The sequence below is a fragment of the Oryza sativa genome, chromosome 2, assembly GCF_034140825.1.
Source record: "Oryza sativa Japonica Group chromosome 2, ASM3414082v1".
Lineage (NCBI taxonomy): Eukaryota > Viridiplantae > Streptophyta > Magnoliopsida > Poales > Poaceae > Oryza > Oryza sativa.
Window position 1 is genome coordinate 12,698,352 of NC_089036.1, and position 18,354 is coordinate 12,716,705.

Here is an 18,354-nt window from a genome sequence, read left to right on the forward strand (position 1 = left end):
ATCTGCCACTCTATTATGCGTGATAGGGGTTCCAAACCTTCACAAAGGAACACAACCTAAATTGTGATACTAACTGTATTAAAGTTTGTAACTAGACATGCAGAAACTGTACTCTCTACACTGAATGACCTATTGCAATCAAACAAACCTACAATTTATCCGATAAACCTATACAATTCATCCTTAGTATTGTAGTTAATATTAATTTACTGCATTGAAGTTGAGACAATCAGATCAAATTAGGAGAGCCATTAGATCAAATCGCAATGGCTTGATGTGCATCCCTCTCTATTCTTCTATCCAACTCTACATCCAAATTGTCACATTCGTTGGCTTCCACGACCATCAAAGCTACGAGAGTAATGCTTTTAATCTGGTAAAATTAATTACTATGTGGTGACTGTTACCATTCCCATTATCTAGTTTATATGTATGAGAAAGGTGCAGTGATGTAGTTATATCATGAGATTGGGCTATAAGCTAACAGTGTGGCTGGTCATTTGTGCAGATGAGATGAAAGGGCAACTTCATCTGAATGTAGACATTGTCTTCTCTAACATGCCTACGGTGAATTTGCCATCAAAACTGGATCATATTTCCTCAAAGCAGATCCTTCCATGAAGCAGGTGGTCCCAGTTCACCAAATAATTACAAAATGTGATGCATATTTTTGTGCTGATCAATAAAACAACAAAATTTAGATATCAAAATCTGCAACAATGTAATGATGGTATGCTTACTATATTAAATGTTTGTGAAGCAACTTGTACATCCCATTGGTAGCATATAGTACATCCGTAGCTCTAGGAGGCTTTGATGGAAAAAAGACCATATCTGTCTGTGCTATGCCATTGCTTTCTAACGTTTCTGAAAGTTGAGAAATTTTATGGAATAGCCAAAGATGAGAACAAAGGCGGCCATAAAGCCAAAATGGGCAAGTATAACATATCCTAGGAAGTCATGTCGGACGCCAACATTATCTTCCAAAATTTGGCTCATTGCTACATGGCTCCCACCAGGAACTGAAATCGATCCACCGTTCCCTCCAAACTGTGATGCAATGACACCATATATTGTCCAGGATACTGGGTTTGCCCAATAGTACCACCTCCACCAAATTGGTATTGCCTGTAACACATACACCAAGTTGATGAAGGAACCTAGATACACTAAATAGTAAATAAGTAAAATAACAACGAAAAAGAAAACTTTGCTTGCTTTACCTTCCTAAAAATAAGGAACCCAGCAAACAAGTTCCAAAGAGGGAGTGCAAAGGTTATGAGAATGTTCGCAAGCAGTGCAGATGGGGTGCATGCCACCAACATCATTCCGAAAAATGTGAAGTAGTTGAAGCTTGAAACAATGAAGAATAGAAAATAAAAGAATTTGCTAGCTTTCCAATCGTATCCGATCATTGCATAGATGATGACCGTGTACAAAATCCCTTGTATGATATTGTAAATGAACTCCACGCTTGCCTGCGTAGATCAACCATATAAAATCAACCACCACACCAAAAATAATGGTTGATTCTGCTGCAACTCTTTCTTGAGTTTGTGTGATTCACAGCATTTTGCATTCTATTAAGAGGAAAAAGTAAAACGTTCACAGTCTTGAGAATGGATGGATTTAGTGACAACTTAGAAATGATACAATTGTTTCTCTGCATTCTAAAAGTTAACAACTTTTCCAAGAGAATGTGAAATAGATTGTTGTCCTCAAATTTAAGAGAACTATTGTTTACTAGATTAGAATGGTATGTCATCAACCTAAGATTAAAAAAAGAAACTAGAATAAGTACACAAGTGACTACTCTTTGCTAATACTATTTTAAACTTACGTTTGTGCTCTTATATTTGCAAGCATATCTAGTTCTCTAATCACCTTTTATTTTAATAGTTTTTCAATATCTTGGAGTGCCACAGCATTGATGTCCCTTTTTATTTGGAATGTTTTGAATATAAACAAAATTGTCAGATTTCATTCAAAATGGCTGATAAATATAAACAAGCATGCGATGTTACCTGAGCAAATGCATAGGACAATGGAGAGTACATTCCTGCTGCGCTTTCACGATAGTAAACTGCTCTCTCAATTGATACAACAGGCTGAACTGACATGCAGTTAGTAGCCCCAATGAAGAAGATTGCAGCATAAGTGGCTCCGAGTAAATTGTACAAATCTTGCTGTGAGTCTCTGTGCATTACATATATAAAACACACTTTAGCCCACCGAAGACTATAATATGGTATCAAACTATATTTCCAAGTAGAGAACTTACAACTTTGTTCCTTTTTGCCAAAATACTGTGCCAAAGAAAAGGCCATAGAGAAACGTTGTTAGATAACGCAAGCTATTGTAAGATGGATTCTTCCAATAAGACTTATATTGCTTCCATAAGTTCGCAACACATTGGATATAGAAACTTTGAGAATATTTTGTAGCAAATAAGAGATCTCGATAGCCTGGTGGGGGAATGCTCAACTCCTCAATAAGTTCTTGGTTTTTCCTGGCATATTTAGGAAAGGTGAATTTAGTATGAGTCGTACAAATGACCGCTTCAATTTTTTAGAACTCATAATCATTTTTATGTAAACAAAAACCAATAATACAAAATATTGTCAAACAAAGTTTCAACAATTGAGAATGCTTACCTATAAAGCAGGGAATTGGCATAAATTTCAGCAAAATCTACGTTCATGCGAGCTTCTTCTAGAGTGGAGCTAACTTCTAGCATCCATGTTGCAGGATTATATCCTTCTGTAATACTTGGAACACCTAAAATTGTCTGCACAACAAATGTATCTTTTGTGATAAATATAAAAATTTGTTGCACCTTAATGGAGTTGAACCATGTCCATGTTTATTGACTTTTCATAGCTAACATATCATACTATTAATCAGAGTGTGTATTCAACTTCAGAAAGAAGCAAAACATAACTGACCTCAAAATATTCAACTAGTTTATGTGAGTGGTCACCAAGTTCACCAGCATAAATAACCCGACCTCCTCTTTTCAAAAGCAAAAGCTGGATTAAATAACCAATTGAAAGTTAATAGCATTTGTGGTACTCAAAAAGCTATGTATGAATAGTTCACATATCCATGCATAAATTGCACAAACTTAACATAGTAGCCAAACATAGAGACAATTGCATGTGTATGTGAGAGAGACCTCATCAAAAGACTCAAAAATATCAATGCTTGGCTGATGGATCGTGCAGACCACAGTACGCCCAGTGTTGACAGTATTTCTCACAGTTCGCATGACAATTGCTGCAGCTCTAGCATCAAGACCAGAAGTAGGCTCATCCATAAAGATGATTGAAGGATTTGCTACCAGCTCCACAGCAATTGTTAATCGCTTTCTTTGTTCAGTCGATAAACCGCTAACTCCAGGGAGACCAACCATAGCATTGCACAATACATCAAGCTCTACAAGGGCCATGACCTCCTCCACAAACATCTAAATTTATTAAAATTGTTTATTTGATCAGAAATAACCATGTTGGGAGTTTTAAATCTGCATATAAATGCATATTAAGTGAAAATGTGGCTTAGAAAAAACCTTTCTTGTATTGCTATCAACATCTGAGGGAAGGCGCAACCAAGCAGAGTAGAGAATGGATTCATATACAGTAACATTTGGTGAATGGATATCAGCTTGTTCACAGTAGCCGCTAATGCGAGCAAACGTTTCTTGTTTCTTGGAGTAACCAGAAAGGGTTATGCTTCCTTCAATTGTTCCACTAGTTTTCCTTCCTGCTAAGACATCCATCAAAGTGGTCTTTCCAGCTCCACTGACACCAACTAATGCAGTTAGAAGACCTGGCCTAAAAGCACCACTAATATCAGAGAGCAGTTGGAGACGACTTTCCATGAGTCCTTGTTGCTTCATTTCCTAAATGACAAAAGATAGCACATGTAACTATATAACTATAACTATATATATATATATATATATATATATATATATATATATATATATATATATATATATATATATATATATATATATATATATATGTACTTATAAATTGTCATACAAGTCAGAATTTATTTCAAACATGAAATATGAAATGGGTAAGGTATGCTTACTGAGGGCATGTCCACATAATAATTTAGATGGTTGAAACAAAGTGACAATGGTTGGAAAGGTAAGACAAATTGTGACTGAGTTGGCCTATTTCCTTCTCCGTTAGCACCTGCTGAAACAAACATTGATATTTACTATTGTTGGAAGTTTGTTATCAACAACTTGGCATGTTACATCATTATGGGAAAGGTCCAACAAACGTAGTTTGGACTGAAATTTTTTTCTGCATAATTGTATTATTTTAATATAGATAAAGATGATCTTACTCGTAGGTATCGATGATGTTGTGGTGGATGTTCGGGACCTATGCTCTTCATTTCTTGTTTCCGTGTACAACTCAGTTTCATTGTGTTCATCAATAACTAGTGCGTTTGCACTTCTAATAGCTAGGAGAGCCAATTTTTGAAGTATAAGTGCCCAACTGAATAGATAAACAAAGTAATAAACATGATGAAAAAACAGTGGTGCTTACGACTTAAGTATGTAAGTGCCAAGATGTATAAGGTGTTGAACAAAATAATGAATCCTACTAGGGCTCCAATGGATAGCCAAAATCCCCACTCTCCAGTGAACAAGCCTTTTGACTTTAGAATAGCCTCACCTACCGTTTTTGCATCAATGGTTGTGTCATTGTTTGGCTGTAATAAAAAAAAGCTCATACATTAGTTGAATTGTTGCCATATTTCAGGGTTTGTGGTTACCTCACTATGTATTTCATAGATGTAAGGAAAAATTACTGATAAAAACTTACAATGGCCCACCTACTGGCCAGAAATTCGTTGATCGATATTGCATTTTGGCTATACATCATAGGAGATGCCCAATAACACCAGATCCACCATGGTCTAATGTCATCTGGCCACATTGCAATCAAATAGGAGGTTAATATCACTCTTGCAAATTAAATGTAAGTGCAATTATGTGATTTCTCATGACAACTGAAATAAAAACAGATGTAATATGCTAGATGTTTACTTACTTTTACGTATCACAAATCCTCCAAAGACGAAGACAATAAGCAACACAAGCATCCCAAAACTAATTGCTATAACCATTGTTTGCAAGATAGCACCAAGAAATCGAAACAGAGCCATTGCCATTAGGTGAGTAACGAAGAAAGCTAGAAACTGACGAAAGAACCTAAAATTAATCAATAGATAACTTTTGTAAGATTCTGCAATGATTCATAGCACTAAAAGTCAAAATAAATATGTCAGGTATGTCGACGGATTTTTAGTACCTTCCTGCTGCTGGTGCAAATCCCATCACATAGTACGTGATGACAACCCAGACCGTAGCCTCCACAAGAGATACAGGAACCTTTATTAGTATATTTGCAACCCCAAAGGTCCATGGAGGGAAGAATAAAAAATCTCTATGCTTGTAGAACACAGGAAGCTTCTTTACTGTCAAGTTTAGCTCAGAAAGGCCATTGAACATGACTGTTATTAAATTGAATGTCAATGCCCCAAGAAATTTAGTGCCATCAGAAAATTGCCCATGGGGCATCTTTGTTCTAAGAAACACGGTCATAGACAAGAAAGCAAGAATGATCAATTGGGTGACCTTGAATATGTAAAGAAAAGAGTTGCGTTTCATCAACAACTTCTCTCTACAAAGCACAGCCTTCAATGACTCCCAGTTGGATAATGCATTTTTCATTGTTGTCAGTGCAGCAGGATGGATTTTTGATTTTTCAAATGGAATATGTTGCTCCTTCATCATTTGTTGGCCAATATAAAATGACTTGAAACGTTCTGCAAACTCTGGGACTGACACATAACAATAAGGCTCCTTGTCAAGGAACCAATATTGTTGCTGGTCTTTCTTGGAAGTGACCTCTTGAAGGAAGTCAGCCACTGCTTTCCTTTGAGGGCATCGAAAGCCAGAAGCTTCAAAAAATTCCAATATATTCTCGCGTGGCCCATGATAGACTATGTATCCTTCTGATAGTAGAACTATGTCGTCAAAGAGATTATATGTCTCTGGCGGTGGTTGGAGGAGAGAGATCATCACAGTTTCATTCATTATATGGACCAAATGCCTAATAAATTTTACAATATGAAATGTGCTAGAGCTATCCAAGCCAGTGGATATCTCATCCATGAGCAAAGCCCTTGCCGGTCCTGTTAACATTTCCCCTACCACCAAGAAAAGTAATAATTGTAAACGATATACATTCTATGACTAATTTTTAATATAACTGTCAAGTTTCTACCTGTTGTCACACGCTTCATTTGTCCACCAGAAATTCCTCTAATCATCTCATCACCAACAATAGTATCAGCGCAAATGTCCAGCCCAAGCACCTAACAATGTTCAATGATCATTTCTTGTTATTTCACCCCTAATAGATTACATGCAAAAACATAACAATAATATCACCTTGAGAATAAGATCTGTTATGATATTAGTCTCTTGTCCTTGCATTGCAGTAGCTTTCATGAAAGCATCGATCTCAGGGTCTGGCTTAATGCCTGCATTGCGTTCCCTTCTAGAGATTTCCGTGAGCATGTCGTATCTTGACCCAATACCTAAGCACCACCTAGAGAAATCTAATGTCTCTCTTACGGTCATCTCTGCATTATGGAGATCATATTGACTAACATAGGCACTTGTCCGCTCTGGATAGAACTCGGAAAATTTATGTCCACAATAGGTGATATTACCAAATACCTAGATTGTGATAGAATGAATAAGCAGGTAGCAGTAATGCATCATAAGCAATATAAAATAGTAATATTCCATGAGATGACTGGATTTGAATAGAACCTTGAGGTTTTTATCAAGTTTCCCAGTGAGCGCTCGCATAAGTGTGCTTTTTCCTGATGATGGAGGTCCAAGAAGGAGAGTCATCCTGAAAATAATACTAGTCAGATTAACCACTTTTTTCTACTTATCATATTATGGCATTAAAATTTCTTACAACTAGGTGATTCCCCGCGCTTTGCTGCGGAAATTACTAAGCAATTCTCAAGAAAATATCTACTTTCTTGTATATACATATATTTCTATTAGTATATGTATGTAAAATTGATTGAATGATGGTTGGAAATAGTAAATATGATATGATATCTTGATTGTATTATTGTCCAATTGAGTACCTGATTAAATATATAGCATTTAGATGGGGTGGTGATTCATGGCGTTGTTTAATTGGTGAGGAAGTGGAGGGGACTTTTATCTAATGGCTAATACTAGAAAGACTTGTCGATCCAACGGTTGAAACTATTTTGATGATGTGGCTAAATGTGGTGCCTGTTTGTGGTCTCACTTATATAGAAAGCATAGATAAGAAGATTGGTTTCTATCTGAAATGTTTCGCAATCTCCTCTATACCCCTGAATTTTGCCTCATCCCCTACATGCCCTTGAGCTTTTATGTTGATCTCCTCTATCCTTATTCCGTTAGTTGACCATGAGTTGACTGTTAAATTTTTCTAAAATGACCATATTGCCCATTTTCCATTGCTACAGTTACATGCTATCTACTCTACTTCATAATTCACAATATGAAAAATTGTAACTCATGATAAAATCAAATGGGACATAATTATTTATTTAAAAGAAAATTTAAACTTTTGAACAAATTTATTTTTTTTGGACAAAATCCATATAAGAGTTTTAGCTAGAAATTGTGAACCAAAATTATTTATTTGTTGGGTTCAAATTTTGATGAAAACAATGTACGAATATCATGAAATTTAATTTATAATTTATTTAAAAAATTTTGATTTATTTTTAAAATTGTTGTCAAATAATTATATTCCCTTTGTTTATTTACAAATAGATTTTTTTTCATATAAGAATTGTGTTTTTATCATTAAACTAGCACATAAGTATAAGAGAGGGGTAATATAGTCAATTTCAAAAATATTTAATGGTCAACTCACGGTCAACTAACGGAATGGGCATAGAGAAGATCAAAATAAAAACTCAGGGGTATATAAGGGATAAGGCAAAATTCAGAGGTACATAAGGGATTGGATGAATTCTCAAGGGTACATAGGGGATTTTCTCATATGCTTATTATACTATACAGTGCCCATGGTGGTGGCAGAATGTAGCCACCACCCTAAATCTATAAACAAATATATTGAGGTGGTAAATCGATCTTGCAACTGTAGGTGGACCTAAACTTTTAATTTGTAAATGGGCCACCCTCAACTATGGATAGACCCTCACAACACATTGTAATTACACACAAGTATAATAAAACCTTAAATCTGCACTCCTATTTCCCTGCCATGACAATTCATCCCTTATTCTCCCGTGCACTGCTCCCCTCTCCCCTCCCCTACACACACGCCTCTCACCTCATCCTTCTACCCCACCACCTAATCCCTAGCCACAAAAGAAGGTCCCATCCATGGAGCACACTAATAGTTCTCGAGGATCTAGCTTGTCTATTGTGGTGGTGGCTCCAGAAGATCTTGAACGGCTGCGGTCATCCATCCCTCCAGATCAGCTAGCGGAACTGTCGATAGCAGCCAACAACTATCTTTTATCGAGCAGATTGCACATTTTTCTAGATTTTATTATTGTTATGCACAAAACACATTGGACTAGGTATTAGCACATATTTTTTTACTTTTGACTAGGCATTGTTACTAAAGCTTTCACTTTGTACTATTTGTCCACAAGTAATCCAGTAAATCTTCCCCTCCCCCCATCTCAAGCTCAATCAATGGTTGCATCAGTGTCCTATTCCGCCTCAACCACGGTCAATTGAAAGGCAATCCTTGAACCTTTCTACGATGGTGCCTTGGCCTCTTCCTCCTCCCCATCCCCAAATCATGGTTTACTTCAAACCACTCCTTCTTTTTTTTTAGTTTTTTGTGTTACCAAATGTAAATGCTGCAAAATTTAGGTGCTAAATGCCTGTAGACCCCGTATGTAAATTCTATATTTCTAGTTGCAAATACTATAAGCTGAATGGTTTGTGAATGCAAGAGTAAGATAAGCATATGTCACTACTTTTGGAAATGATTCACGGTCATGATTTCTTCATGTATGGGCATTTTATTTATTAACAACTATGAGGAAACTAATGATTTTACAACTTCAGGGGAGGTATTTATAGTCACAATGGGAATTCATAGCTCGTGACTATAAACAGGTAGTGGTTTAGGATTTCAGAAGAAATGGGGTGCTGGTACCGCCCTCGGGCTTCAAATAGCGGTACCAATAAACAGGTAGTTGTATTGCCAGAATGCTAGGCATATTAGAACAATTATTAGTCATTATCTTAGGGAAGAAAAATTGGTTATGCTTAGGATTCCCTGGCATGAAAACTAATCAGTTACATTTTTCTGGTATTAACACTAATCACCAGCCCAGAAGAGGAAAGAACAAAAAGGAAAGGACCATGTTGCTGCGAGCAAGTGTTTATATGAAGAAAAGAATGGGAAATTCGTTTAATACCACAAAATATGGACATTTTAGTTTTACTGCAGCGAAATTTGGTAGTACATGTTGATATTCAAATTTTCTTCGATTTCCATTCTCAAATTTTCTTGGGTTTCCATTTCACCACTATTGTTCTTTTCTTCCTGTGCTTAAGGATTTTCATTTATTTTCATTTGGTGAAATACCAAATTTTCCCCTACAGAAATTTGTTCATCTCTAATTTCTCAACATGTGGCCTTTGGAAGAAGAGGCCCAGAAATCACTCACCACATTCCATCTCAACGTCGGATCTTGGATCTCGATCATCAGCTGGTTTGCGAGGTGAGCACCCTTTGTTGTCCAGCTCAACTCTATCAACCCTCTCCACTGGCCATTAATTGGTCCATATCTTCCTCAGCTCCTTAATTGCCTTCACTGAATGTTGACCATGCCACAACAGGTATGGCGTGAACAAGGCAGTTGAAATCAACTGTGCAGAGGTGTCCGGTTAGGCATTGAGTCGAGCATGTGGAACACGGCGGTGTGCAGAGGTATTCCAGTGTTGGAAATAGGACACGAGGGATGGATTGGGCAGAAGAGTAGCCTATCAGACGATGTGGATGAGTAGGGATGAGCAGAGGAGCCGAGCAGTACTACGGAGGGGCAGCATGGACATTGGAGGATCCATACAGTGTTGTGGAGGTGCGGCACATAAGGTTGTTGGCAAGCTTGGTTCCTCGGTCTCCTCCCCCTCTTCGTGGTACTTGGTGGTGCGCTCCTCAACAAGGGATGAGAGGATCAAAGGGACAAATGGAAGGGAGCGAAAAAAAGGAGAATATGCGAGAGCAAAGTTGAGTGAGGTAACGAGAAAAAAAATATGGAAACTAGCTGCCATGGTATTCTAATGAACAGAGAACTAGTTCAGGTGATAATCCAAAATAAATTATCAGTGGTATAAAGGTATGTAAATATGTCTTGGATGAAATTAATTTTTCTATAAAGAAAACAGTATGTCATGGTTGGTAACTTGGTATGGAAGAGCATGAATGGTATGTTGGTTTGATAACAATGATTTGTGGTCATAGTTATAATATAGATGCAACTACTATTGCATAGATGAGTGCAAATTTTAGTATATTGTACACGCAACCATAGGCAACAGGGAGGATAGCGGTTGGACAACTGAGCCCCCGTTACTGCTACATTGTCTCCTTTGGTGACCTGGGAGGTGATTTGCTCACGTCCCTCTTGCCCTCATCGCCAACCCATCACAACTGCCATCGGTAGCCTTAGGATCACCTCCCCTATTCCTTCTCCCCCTTGGTTTTGCTTTCCCCATTCTCCTGATATGCCCTTTCCATTTCTTTCATATCTAGCCTTTTCCCAACAGAGCTAGATTTCCTAGGTTGACTCCATAGCAAGGTGGTGGTGGGATCACCCTTGCCCTTGTTTGCAGCCGTTCTTAGCTAACTCCACATGTTGGGTGTAACGTGCGAGTGGCATCCCACGCGGTGTTGTGGCACACAAATGCACGTCGGCAAATGATCAGATAGTTGTGTAGAGCAACAGCTAGGAAGTGGAGTTGTGGCCATCTGCACGTGTGACCTAATGCGGCTTTGACCAAGCAACATGGTGCCCATGGTGGACCTGAGGTCACCTGTTGGAGTTGGAGCTTGCTTCGGTTGCCACATGGCCTGAGTGAGCTAGGGAAATGCTAGGTGTGTTAGAGGAGGAGCAGTAGTCATCCATTGTAGCGCGGAGGAGGTGGTGTTGGTAGAGGCTTGCGTGGAGGTTGCATCCAAAGAAGCAAATGCCAACGCTGCTTAGACCCTAACAGTAGTGGCAACTCATCTCCATGTCAAATCTGTCTCCAAATCAAGTTCGAGGGGAGCTTTGTGGCATCCTAGCAGATCTATTGGAGGTTTTTTGCAATTATTTCATGCCTTTTCCAACATGGAGTTGTGAAGGATTGGTGTGAAAAAGCATCATTCTCCATCTTGAAGGCGTTTTCGTGGGTGTCCTATCTCCTCCACTATCAAAGGCCCTCTAGTTGAAATCCTAGATATAGTTTATCAAATCGAGTTGTGATGTCAATATTGTCGACAACTCTTCCTTAGAGGCATTTCTTTGGTGATCCTAACCACATACATCATACTTGGGTGTTTGTCAAGTTGCTAGCAATGTCAATTATATTGGGAGCAACGATGAAACCTCTCCCCCATCTGATGGAACACGGGATTGGCTTTCATGGTTTGTTGGGCTTCTTTTGTCCTGCCTCAACCCTATCATAATGAAGTTGGTGGTCATGTAGTCAGAGTTGTGGCATCGCCGGAGCGTGACATGTTGCAACGATGGCATAGGTCCACTGGAGTTGGGAATGTGGGTTGGGTTCCATGGCATGCTTTGTTTCCTAGTTCTTCTTAGTGAAGTCAGAGTTGTCTGATCATGGGTACGATGTTGAGATGATGATGATAGTTCGTTGGTGTCTGTATGCAAGAGTATTATTGCCCTTTAACATTGCTACCCATGTTTTCATGCTTGGATTAGCTTGTTAATGAGTTGGTTGTGTCCATGGTTTTAGTTCGGTTTCCCTTGAATAAATATTATGTTTGGCCTCGTTTCACCCTAAAATGAGTCACCTTCTTGATATATCACTGACGGTTTTGCTATGATCTTTAATGAAAGAGTAAAATGCATTGGCGGTCCTTAAACTTGTAGGGTTGTGTCATATAGATTCCTAAACTCTCAAAATGCATATTCAGGTCCCAGAACATGTCAAAGTGTATCATCTAAGTCCCAAATTGACACATCCCCTGTAGGATCCTACATGGCGCTGATGTAACAATGCCACATGGACGTGACGTGTCCTTTTCTTTTTTTCTTCCTTTCCTTTTCTTTTTCATTTTCTTCCCATTCTTCTTTTTTTTCCTTTCTTCAACACGGATCATAGAGAAAGGAGAAGAAAGGGGAAAAAAGAGAAGAAAAACAGAAAAAGGGAAAAAATTAAATGGGTCCCATTTGTCAGTCAAAATAATGCCATGTCATGTCCATGTGGCATGCCACATCAACGCCATGTAGTATCCTGAAGGGGTTGTGGCGATTTGGTACCTAGATGACACACTATGACAAGTTCTATGACTTGGATATGCATTTTGAGAGTATAGGGACCTAAATGACACACCCTACAAGTTTAAGAACCGCCCGTACACTTTACTCGTAATGAAAACATATTCTACACCTAGCCATTTAACCATTGGTCCACAACTTCTTTAGGGTTGTGTAAGCTCTACCTATGGTGTACTAGTATTTTAGAGAAAGTATGGTAAAATTTTAGTTCGCATCTTATTTGTTAACTTTAGTAAAAGTAATTTTGCTATCTATACATATAAATTATAAGACGGTGACTGCACACCCTGATCTACTAATGCTCGATAAATGTGTTAGCTAGGTCAAATGACTTTGGGTATCAAATGTTGTATACTCCTTGTATTCTCATGGTATGTGAAATTTGATCTTATTGTTTTGAACAACATTTATTTCCTTGAGTCTATACCTGGATGACTTGAGGATGCCATTGACTTGCTTTAGTATATTGATGGTCTTCTTGTTTGAAGAACCAAATTGTCCAATAAGCCCCTGCCATTTAATAAAAACAACTTCACATTCTATTCATCACGAACATATAAATAACAAATAAGCCCATATTATACCCCTCAACTATCAGGCTTAACTTAGAAAAAGGGAAACATTCCATATTTAGTCCCTGATGTATATATGGTCTTGATTCGATTTTGGTCTCTCGACTATGAAATCAATCTTTAAGTAAAAAGTGAAAAATAGGAAACCAATCACTATTGGTCTCTGAACTCTTCAAAGTGTTCATGATTCGTCCTTAGGCCTAAACCAGGGTGGTTTATAATGATGTGGTGCCACAAGTAATTCTAGCAATTCAAAAATATATGTATAGGATATGAAAGAAAAAGGAGGAAACTGAGCTTGACATGTACACATTGTAGTATTTTCTTCTCTTTTTTTTGTTTGTTTTGTTCTTGTTTATTATTTATATTGAAGTCATCACTATTTGTCCATGTGGAGTTGTGGACTCTATGTAGGCATCACATCATTGAAAAAACACTATGGACCTAGGGGGCTTTGAGATTTGAGGAACTGTAATGAATGTTTCCATAGATAATGGACCATATCTTGCTAAGTATAGGTGGTACATAAGTAAAACATCAAAATTTTGATTTTAAAATTGTGAACTAATATTAAAACCAGATTGTATTGCACTTAGAGGGGTATTTTGGCCGGTTTTGATAGTAGAGGGGGTGTAAACTTTTATGTTTCATAGTTAATTGGTGTTTTTTTTACACAAACTCAATAATTTACGGGTGTAGTATATATAGATTTATACCTATAACTAAATAGCACTAATTTCTTATGTTACTTATTTTTTTAAAGAGTAACTATAAGTTAGAGGTGGTTAGCAATGGCAGGACATGAATAGGAGTGTGACTTTTTTTTCTCTTAGGCTAGGTGATACGCATCTTATATACTTATATAGTTCATCCCCACTTAGTTAATGTTATTTCTCTCTACTCTCATTAAGTCACATCAAATCAATTATTTCTAGCCTTTGGATGATACATCTATGGTTCAAATTTTCTCTTCTTCTTCTCTTATAAAACCATGCAATCTTAATTATTTTTTAGGTTTAAAATAATATCAATTTGTTTTAGTTTTGATAATCATATTACATATTTTTTTACATATTATGTAACTTAATTTTCCGTAGCAACGCAGCGGGGTATTTATCTAGTTTATTTAGAGACTATGACGTTACGGTTAAGACAATAAATACTCTAACCATTTATCTATAAAAATATACATTTTATTACTAGTCTTTCTTTTTTCCCCTCTCATACATCAAAGTTTCCATTTACAAAGGCTAATAATAGTTATTGAGCCATTGGTAACCGTAGTAATGATGTTTATCTATCCTCTCTTCTCCCTCCTGTATATCAGTAAATATTCCTAATAAACAAGGCTAAGAACCCATTACTAATGTCCACACTGTACATGCACAACCCATCCCAATGAATTTCATTTAGAAAATTCAATCCCTATGCATCAATTTATCTATTATATTATTAAATCAGCCTTAAAAGAAGACATCATGTTTGCTATGGAGGCTAGAAATTCCTACATTAATCGAAGAAAAGAAGAAATATCTAAACCATTAGATTTTAATGCATTAGATTAAAGGGTGTAGATTTATCAGAAAAAAAGTTCTCCAAGTATGAAACAAACTCTACTTAATACAAATAGGAGAGTCAGTCTTATCTCTCACGTTACGTCACGCGCAGGCATGCATGTTTGAGTACTGATTGTATTTGGGCTAGGATATTGTCCGAATGGGGGAAAGGGAAAAAAATGGATACCACATGGATTCCAAATAGGAAAAATAAAATCAAACGGACAGCTTTGATATACAGATGTGGAATCGGATTTTGAAGTGAAAAAATATCAAGAACATCCCGAGATCAGGCCATCGCTAAGTTAAGTAGCATGGTCACGGTGGTTAGCGAGACTTCTAAAAGTAAAAAATGTAAACCCAATGCTAATCATGTTTGATTTTTAAAATCTCAAAAAAAAAAAAGAGGGGAAGCAGCTGGTAGGCCGTAGAGGAAAAATAAACACCAATGATAGTCATGTTCAGTTTTTAAAATCTTAATGAAAATAAAGAGGAGATGCAGCGGGCAGCTCTAGAGGAGTACAGTGGCGAAGCCGCTAACGGTTTAATGAAACTTTTAAAAAGTAAAAAAATAAACCCAACCGATAATTATGTTTGATTTTTAAAATCCCAATCACAATAAAGAGAGGAGACAGCGGGTGGGCAGTAGATAAGTATAATAGCGAAACCGCTGACGGTTTGGCGGGATTTCTAGAATGTAAAAAAATAAACCCAAACGGTAATTATGCTTGATTTTTAAAATCCCATTGACAATGAATAGAGGAGGCAGTGAATGGACCCTAGAGGAGTATAGTGGCAGTATATTTGGTAGCACTTTTAAAAATTATAAAAACGAAACCCAACAAGAGAATGAACTCTAAAAACTACGATGTCCAATTTTTAAAGGTTCCAAGGACTATGGATAGAAATGGTGGTAGATCAAAAAAGCAAATAAAGGTGTGACAAAGAAGTAAGGGGTAACGACTGGCATGACTTTTAAAAATATAAAATTAAAAACACGGTGATGATAAGGTTTGATGTTTCAAAGTCCTAAGACTACAAGGCAACTATTAAACAAAATTTAAGTAAAATTATATGTAAGAAATAGATAATTTTATTTAGGTGCTAGCCGCGTAATTGCGCGGGCCACCTAGCTAGTTCTTTCTCAAAGGACCATGCAACTCTCTCGTCTAAAGGCTTAGTTCAGTAGCTCGTTTAGCTTTTGCAACTCATTTATCTATAGCACCCGTTCTAAACCAAAAAAACTTTTTATATATAAGTTTATTTTTTAAAAAATAAATAAACCAATTTTTAAATTTATTATAATTAATACTCAATTAATTATATTTTAGAGACTAGCCCTATTTTGCATAGCACAAACATTCCAAACAAAAAACCCACGTTTGAACGGACCAAATAGTTTGTAATCAAGAACCATTTAAAATCTTTATGAACCATTGGAAATGAACTAGTTCTATAATATATCTCTAACCATTACAGGCTAAGAAACATTAGTGGCTTCGGTTAAATGTTATGGCCTAGTTCTATAATTTGACTTCGTTTGATTCTATATATAATATACTATCGTATTTTGCATAACTTCTCTGTTTTACCATCGTCCTACTTCTACGCCATCGATATCGCTCACTGTGTAGATTTGCTATATTGAGGAATGATATTAATTATAAAATACACTTAAAATTTTTGCGTTCTATCATTAGATGTTAATGGATCAATTTATTCATTAACTGTTGGTGATATTTTCTCTCTATAAAATAGATCAGAGCAAATATATATAATACTTCCTGTCTATGTATATTGACGTTATTTTAGGACTGAGTTGGGACTGATCTAAGGTAGTACGTGCCTGGAGAAAGTTGATGGCAGAGTTGGAAAGGGTGGGTAGGGCGCGGCTGGCGACGAAGGCGTCTGCCTGGACGGAGAGCTCCTCGTACCGAATTTCGATCTTCGGAAGTTCAATGCCAACCCTGCGTGTATGCAGCAGCAGGACCATGTAAATAAACGCGAGAAATTGAACAAAGAAAATAAAGACTTAACTGGGCTTAGTTGGACTCAAACTTTTGGCGAGACATAAAACAAAGAGAACCATTATAGAATGATTAAGTAAGTACTATTGTTAACTATAAACTTAAAAAGTAAATTTATTTAAATTTTAAAAGAAATATCTATATAGAACTTTCTTTTCAAGAATATATCGTTTAGCTGTTTGAGAAAAATGTGTTAACCGAAAACGAGGTAGCAGTTGAGCTGAAAAGCTAAGTAGAAGACAGCGTGACATGTGGTACAACAACGTACGCAGGGGCGGAATCAGGCATGGGGCAGCTAGGGCTTGAGCCACATGACTAGCTCCATAATCCCATTATAATCTTGAAAAATACTAATTTATGAAAATATTTGAGATCTCATTAGCTCAGTCCTAGACGTGGAAATTTTCTGGCTCCGCCACTATACGTACGTACATGTCTATGCGGTCCCTTAGCCGGCGCAAGAACCGCTCGCTGTCGTCCTGCAAGAGGCGTTCCACGAGGGCGCGGGCGGCGTCGCCGGTGGCAAGCCTCCCGATGTCGACGAGCTCCACCGCCTTGCCGGTGCCCGCGTCGTCGTCGTCCTTGTGGTCGTCATCACCATCACGCAGGAGCGCGCTGCGGACGACGCCGCGTCGCATCCGGTCGTAGGTGGGCAGCTTCTCGAGCGCCGCCCACCGCAGGTCCTCCTCCTCCTCGTCGTGGCCCCTCATCGACTGCGCACGCCGGAACGGGTCCTCCGCCTCCACCTGCCGGAACGACTGCGAGATGGCGGAACCCCAGCTCGGGCTCCGTCCGCTCGCGGACGCCACCAGCGCCGCATGGTGGCGGTGGCTCATCTCGCTGGCTTTCTTGGTCGATCGGTTGATTACTCAGTTGGCATGCAGCAACTTAACTCAAGCATACGCTAAGCTATATGTGTATATATACGCCTAGATGCCAGCATCCCACGGGCACCCGCTCTATGGCTCCGTTTTTTTCTCCAATAAAAGTTGGATGAAGATTAAGATTTTTGTGGCACGTTTTTCAAACTGCTAAACGGTGTGTTTTATGGAAAACTTTCTATATGAAAGTTGCTCTAAAATATCATTTTAATCTAATTTTCAAGTTTATAATAATTAAAACTCAATCAATCATTCATTAATACCATCTCGTTTTGTTTAAAAAACTTACTCCTTATCTCTATCTTCATCTACAGAAGAAATGAAGTACGAACTATACGTGAGTGATTAGCAGCTGCTAATAATTTCCCCCGCAGCCAATGCTTGGCTGCTAGCTGACCAGCTGTCCATCGTCGTACCATTTGTTATATACAGTACATTATATAGGAGTACGTTGATATACGCAATAATCCCTTATATGCCACTAAAAATTGGTCGGATCTCTTATATACCACTAAAAATTGGTTCTTTCCTTATATGCCATAAGTCTAAATTTGCGCACCTTCTCATGCCACTGCCGTCAGTTGACCGTGTGTTGACCGTTAACTCTCAAGTAAAAAAGACATATTTGCCTGTCTGAGTTGTTAGGCATGCTCTATACTCAGAAGGGTAAATACGACTTTTTTTCTTTAAAATTAATGGTCAACACACG

At 37.7% G+C, this 18,354-nt stretch overlaps 1 protein-coding gene across 5 annotated transcripts; it reads right to left on the reverse strand.

The window, feature by feature from the left end:
* Window positions 1-712: 712 nt before the first annotated feature.
* LOC136355022 (ABC transporter G family member 40) lies at window positions 713-17,659 on the reverse strand. 5 transcript variants are annotated; one of them, XM_066307091.1, is made up of 20 exons: window positions 17,197-17,659; window positions 16,584-16,704; window positions 13,037-13,119; window positions 6,869-6,953; window positions 6,482-6,772; window positions 6,315-6,405; window positions 5,337-6,237; window positions 5,076-5,236; window positions 4,848-4,951; window positions 4,702-4,734; window positions 4,363-4,517; window positions 4,099-4,205; window positions 3,569-3,901; window positions 3,176-3,466; window positions 2,946-3,029; window positions 2,655-2,788; window positions 2,282-2,509; window positions 2,025-2,196; window positions 1,224-1,478; window positions 713-1,128 (listed from the first exon to the last, which is right to left on the reverse strand). In XM_066307091.1, the coding sequence occupies exons 9-20, from the start codon at window positions 4,889-4,891 to the stop codon at window positions 859-861; spliced, it is 2,106 nt and encodes a 701-aa protein (XP_066163188.1). In that variant the 5' UTR covers window positions 4,892-4,951; window positions 5,076-5,236; window positions 5,337-6,237; window positions 6,315-6,405; window positions 6,482-6,772; window positions 6,869-6,953; window positions 13,037-13,119; window positions 16,584-16,704; window positions 17,197-17,659; the 3' UTR covers window positions 713-858. The 5 variants fall into 5 exon arrangements, with proteins under 5 accessions (XP_066163188.1, XP_066163187.1, XP_066163185.1 ...); XM_066307090.1 differs by having other exon boundaries at window positions 4,099-4,208; XM_066307088.1 differs by having other exon boundaries at window positions 4,363-4,482; window positions 4,569-4,734; window positions 17,197-17,658.
* Window positions 17,660-18,354: the final 695 nt, after the last annotated feature.